The sequence below is a fragment of the Xiphias gladius genome, chromosome 4 (genome assembly GCF_016859285.1).
Source record: "Xiphias gladius isolate SHS-SW01 ecotype Sanya breed wild chromosome 4, ASM1685928v1, whole genome shotgun sequence".
Lineage (NCBI taxonomy): Eukaryota > Metazoa > Chordata > Actinopteri > Istiophoriformes > Xiphiidae > Xiphias > Xiphias gladius.
Window position 1 is genome coordinate 15,262,518 of NC_053403.1, and position 6,000 is coordinate 15,268,517.

General features: G+C 43.0%; 1 protein-coding gene across 1 annotated transcript; it reads right to left on the reverse strand.

The window, feature by feature from the left end:
- Nucleotides 1-926: 926 nt before the first annotated feature.
- Nucleotides 927-5,365, reverse strand: LOC120789489 (serine protease 23-like). Its single transcript, XM_040126221.1, has 2 exons — nt 5,229-5,365; nt 927-4,586 (listed from the first exon to the last, which is right to left on the reverse strand). The coding sequence occupies exons 1-2, from the start codon at nt 5,282-5,284 to the stop codon at nt 3,164-3,166; spliced, it is 1,479 nt and encodes a 492-aa protein (XP_039982155.1). The 5' UTR covers nt 5,285-5,365; the 3' UTR covers nt 927-3,163.
- Nucleotides 5,366-6,000: the final 635 nt, after the last annotated feature.

The following is a 6,000-nucleotide window of genomic DNA, read 5'->3' on the forward strand; positions in this document are numbered from 1 at the left end:
AGTGTTCCCCCTGAGACCACAACTTTATTAGACCTCCCCTATTTCTGTTGAGAGCACTTGTTTTAATCAAGTCTCCGTCCTCTCATCTCTCTGCTTCTCTCTCTGTCTCCCTCTTTCTGTAGGGTTCATCATTGTGTCTGGAGCTCTGTGGATGTGGATGTCTGCACTTCCCCACTGCCTCCCCTCAGTCGCGCCCCAGCCCCTCCCCTCTTACCAGCCGCGACCCCTAAAAAAACCTGCCCTCCTTATCTAATGTTGTATCACAACTGTGAATGTGAACCCTAGATACAGAAAACAAAATTCCCTTTATGTGTGTGTGGGTGTGCGTGTAATTCAGTGTTAACCTTTACTTAATATACTACTGAAAAATGAACAAAAAATAATAAATGTGTATTTAGATTCATTCTGGATTTCTGCGTATCAGCTGAGTTGGAATGGTGGATATATGTTGGTTGCGCATCTCCCAGACAAGGACTGTGTTGTTAAATGTGGACTGTGTTCGGTGTGTGTAACTTCACTGGCCAATCCCCACTGCCACTCCTTCACCCGTCGTCAAAACTAATACTGAGCTATGTTTATGTCATCAAAAACTTAGTTGTTCCTGTATCTGCTTGGCCATCCATCCTCCCACCTGTCTACTTCAAGTTTCTGGAGAACAATTCTTAATCAAAATGTACCTGAAGACAACTTGCACTGCAAATCTGGACTTATCATCGAACACATCAAATAGTGCTCAGTTTCATTTTTACTTTATCTTTTTGTAGGGATTGTATGAACATGCAAAAATTTGTGAAATGTGTTCAAATTGACATATGCATTTTGGACTATTTTAAATGATAGATTATACATATTTTTCTTTAATCTTTATTTTGAGAGAATAAAAATGTATCATATATTTTTAGTTACATCAAATTATATGGTTGAAAAAAAAAGCAAGTAGACTCAAAACCTTCCCTCCTTCTTTGTACATACCTCTCAATCTGTACTCAGAGGCAGTATTGAATGGAGACCTTGCCCTGAGTGTTTACTGTTGCGCCCTCTGCTGGTGTGGAGTGATACTGCATTGCAGCATGCACACAAGTCAATCTGGGATGCATTCTGCATAACACTCTCGAAGAGCTCATTTCCTTGACTCAGTCTCCACACAAAAACGACTTAGTATTAGGGTGGAAATCAAACAGACAAGGAAGCATCTGTGTATGTGACTGGAATTTGGCCTCAGTCCTCTTTGGGTCATTTGTGACGCAACAGCAGTCCGTACATTTGTTCATGCACTGTCACTGGAAGTCTTGAGGACTCTTACTTTAAAGTACTCAAGTATACGCTGGATGTTCTGTGTGCTGTTTATTTCAAAAAGTGACTGTATCTTAATCCATTGTGGCATTAACAAAGTGTTGAAAGAAAAATAAAGATGACTATGACTATGATAAAAACAAAAAGAATGTGGATAAATAATGTTTGCTAAGTATTCATATGAAGGCTGTGATGTTTTTTTGTTTTTTTTGTTTTTTGGGGGAGGTTATTATGGATGGCATCACCCTCCCTCCCTCACCCCCACCTGCATGTGAGTCCAAATGAGATGCAATTAAAGAAAAATACACTGATCCAAACAATCCTCACGGCTCATCACTTCTGTGTGGTCTGCTTTTGTTAGCTTGTTTCTTGAAAATTCAACATTTTTATTTTTTATCAACATGAATTATTTTTGTTACAAGAAAATGTGTTCAGAATTACAATACAAGACATTGTTGCTTGCTTTTACGCTTTTAAACACACACACACACACACACACACACACACACACACACACACACACGTATACATATATATATAAATATATATATATGTTGTGTACATCCAGGTTTTCTTTTAACATGAAGTGAAAGAGGACCGACAGGCTATCACCAGTTAAACTTACGTACTGCATGTTCCCATATAAAAGCAAACGCAGCAAGGTGTTTGCGAAGTTTATAATTGTGTCTTTCCCTTTACATAATTAGTTTCAGACAATTGCAGTTTTATAAATTAGGTGTTTCAGAGACAAACAAACAACTGTGGTGTTTAGAAAAGCTGACAATAAAATTATGTCAAAAAAACAAACTGAATTTATGTATTTTACTAATGTCAAAATTAGACACAGTCGTGCTTTTAGCAATTCTGGAGTCAATCACAAGGCTTTACCGCACGTGATTTCCCACATTTTCTAAATAAACCGATGAATGGCTGACCAGGTTGCAGATCCAGAATCAGGAACATTTGCAGCAGTCATGGTTTACAGGTTTGCTGATGCGGCCTGACAAGCTGTCACTGAAGAGGTGAGCTGGTCTCAAGTCAGATCAGTACTCCTGGGCTGGTATGTATAAAGCTGCTCAGAGTGAAATTTTGGTTGTAATTGCATCCTTTTTTTTTTTTTTTTAAAAAGGCAAAAATGTCATTTTGCCCTCATTTTACAGTTCAGAGTGTCATGCAGCAGATGAAGCGGCTGCACATTTTACATTTTTTTTACATTTATGGTGAGAAATTAATGAAAGATACATATATTATAATACCCACACTCTTATACAACATGAAAGTAAAATGACATAGAGATTATAAATTGAATTTATTCCAATTTTTTTTTTTCTTAAGGAAATTTTTTATTTTTAAGTCAACACTTACTACTACTACTGTAGCCTCTTTGGATTAATTCAAGATTTTGATGAATAATATCCCAAATAGCACATATCGCTATTGTAACTATAACTGTACTTGAAACATCTTTTATAAGCTTTGTTCTTGCATTTTGCAATACACTGAAACATATAATGTTGTTTACAGAAAATGATGGGTAGGCTTAAACGTGACACGCTGCACATGAAGCTGTGACGCAGCCATGACATAACCTCTGGGGGCCTCCCTTTTGGCCGTTTCGGTGCTTGAGGGAGGGCATTTTGGGAAGGAGGGCATGATTGTAGTCCTTACTTTACAAACATTAAGAAACACGGCAGTCTGCACTTATGCAAAGCATCTAAGTCCTACTTTTTACGATGAACTTTCTGAATCATAAATCAAAGTTTAGAGCATTCTTAAGACCAGAAGTTTTATGCATGCCAGCCCTGATCTTTGACTCTCTTAGAAAGTGACAACAGATCTTTTTCTCTTGTGGATCCATTGTTCTTTAAGTTCAGACCTCTTTACAGAGACTTGGATCTCCATGGATCCAGTGACAGATCTGGGCATATTTAGGAGGAGTGATCCTCACAGCAACATTAAAGTCCCTGAGCTCACCTCCCTCCAACTCCACCCACTGATGGCCCGAGAACACCCCGATCACCCTCCTCTGCCACTTCCCTTTCCTGCCTGCATCTCCCGCTTTCTGTCTCAGATGAACGTAAACACCTGCACCTGTAGCACCGGGCTGCGCGTCACAGTGCTGGTACAACAAATCGTCAGACTCCTTTGCCACTGAGCAAAAACGATAAACCACCTTCTCGTCTCCACGGCCATCCAGCAGGCTTTTGTCAGCGTCGTAGCCTGAGAAGTGGATCCGTGCCAGGGGAGTGGCGGAGGGGGCCACTCCGAGCCTCATGTACTTTTGTTTAACTTGTCGTTTTAGCTCCAGAAGGGCGTAATCGTAGTCAGAGGAAGCCGAGTTGGTGGAGGGCTTGGTGCGGATCCATCCTTGAGGGATGTGGGTTTGTTTAACTCGCGTCCAACGGAAGACAGGCTGCTTTCTGGGTTCAACACTTCGTCGAACACGGTTGAGACTATTTCGTTTCCCTCTCCCATCATCAGCTACCACATGACCTTTCTCTCTTCTTCCTCTGCGTCTCCTACCTTTGCCACCATTTCTGCCTCTCACTACATCTTCATCTATGCTATTCTGCTCCTCACCTTCCTCCAGAATCTGCTCCTCTCCTTTCTCCTCACCTGTCTGCCCCTTTCCTCTCCTCCCACCCCTCCGCCGCCCTCCTCTCCTCCTTCCCCCTCTTCCCCTTTTGGTTTTGAGCTGAAGCACTCCTACTTTAAGCCTTCTTGCACTCTCTAAGTAGTCACTCCCGTCATGGATGCAGTGTGCTGCTGTCAGCACATGTTTCGGGGATACGAGGACTCCAGAGCAGCCTGTGGAGAGGCGAACCGCAGTAGAGAACGGGTAGTTGGTGATAAAATGCGAATCAGAGATCACAAAGCGTCCATCTGCTCCGTATATTTGTCGTTTCCTTCGGGTAGGGGTTTGCGAGTGGGCCGTTGTTCCTGCAGACGTCTTATTAAAGCCCTGCAAACTGACATCTGTGTGCGTGCGCGTGCCATTCTCATACATCGTCTCATATCCCAGATTCCTCTCTTGCTCACTCTGTTCCATAGGTGGTAAGCTGCCTTGGCACTCTATCCCACAGAGTGTCTTTGCCCTTCCTTTTCCCTCATCCTCCTGCTGCCCTCTGAACAAAGGGCTGTTCAAAAGCTGTGTGTGCGTGTCCAGCAGCACCGGGAGGCTCTGCCTGGTCCACCTGTAAGCCTCGCTGTTCCCATCTCTACCAACAACTCCAGAAACTGTCAGGGTAGCCGCACAGAGCAGCAGACATGGCAGGTGTTTGAGGCCCATTCCACTGAATAGAAAGAGACAAGGAGAGAAATAGTTGGGTGTTAAAGAGAATTAACCTGGTTCCAGACCTCATGGATCTTTTTAGAGATTGAAAAAGTGAAGAGAAAATGAGTCTATCAGGTTTGAGAGAGACCCTACACTTGCTTCCAGAGCTCTTACAAGTGGCATTTATGTTGCGTTTACATAGTATTTAGCCAGCAGAGGGCGCACGAGCTCAATTTCTAAACAATAAGCCTCCTGGCAGAAAAGTATGAGTGATGTCTTTGATATTTTATTTTAAAGTGACATAAGATGTCTGCAACTGAATGAATAGGCTCAAAACGCAGGTAAGGCAAACATTATTACATGCAACAGTCTACCTTTACTGTAATTTAGTGGTACAAAGAACAGTTGGCGTTACTATATTCTGATATCAATCTGATATTATTCTGTTAACCTATATAAAGAGTTATACATCTGGGGAAAGACCTTGGACGGTCTGAAGCCAGAGATAATCAACATACGGAAGAAAAAAATAGCTTTTGTGAATATTAGGAGGAAAGCTGGTGATGTGACATTTTATTTTGAAAAGATTGTCACTTCGCGCACAAATGATACAAGAATGTCAGTTGGAAAAGAGACGCAAGAAATCCCAAAACTCTCCTACCTGCAAGCACTCAACGTACCACCCCGACAGCTTCTAGTCAACGTCCTCCTTCTCATTAGTGAAAAATCCTCTCTATCCAGACGGCTTCCAGCAGACTGGCTTCCATCATTTCCTGGGCTGCGTGCAAGATCCTCATAGAAATCTACATCCCACTCCGATGCAGGAAAAAAAAAAAAAAAAAAGTGACAGCCCGACAGGCAGAAGGGGGGTTAGGGGGGTTGGGGGGGTCCGCCGGCAGGGTCCCGGCATGAATGAGGTTTTTTGATCATGTGATGATAGGTGACGATTTTCGCTCAAAAGTGGAGCCATGTGGGTAGGAGTTCTGGGGCATTGGTCTCCGGGTTCCGCAAATATTTTTACTACGCAGGGAACGCGCGGCGACACTTTCAAGCGAAAGGAAAATGAACTTAGATGTAAAGCTGTTTACAGAGGGATCTGTCCGACGAGGGATGTCGGACACCTCGTGCCTCCGAGTGCGTGTTTATTCGGCGCTTTTGCGGTTGCAAACGCAAGTTTGGATTCATGTCAGGGGACGTTTGAAGTGTGTCGGGACACACGTAGGAGCACACACGCGCGCGCGCGCACACACACACACACACACACACACACACACACACCACTGTAAAACTCTCAGATCTGGGGAACCAGTATCTTAACGCATGTTGGTTTATTTTGACAAGTGTGTCTCTGCTCGACGCAACAAGGGTGGATTCAGTGCAGAAGCGCCTCCTCTCTCCTTGATTAGATGCTCTAACACCAACACACACATGCA

Coding starts and splice junctions, on each gene's coding strand:
- LOC120789489 (XM_040126221.1), bottom strand. CDS start 5,284: ATGAGAAGGAGGACGTTGACTAGAAGCTGTCGGGGTGGTACGTTGAGT. Junction 4,587..5,228: donor GGTACGTTGAGTGCTTGCAG/GTAGGAGAGTTT, acceptor CTTTCTATTCAG/TGGAATGGGCCTCAAACACC.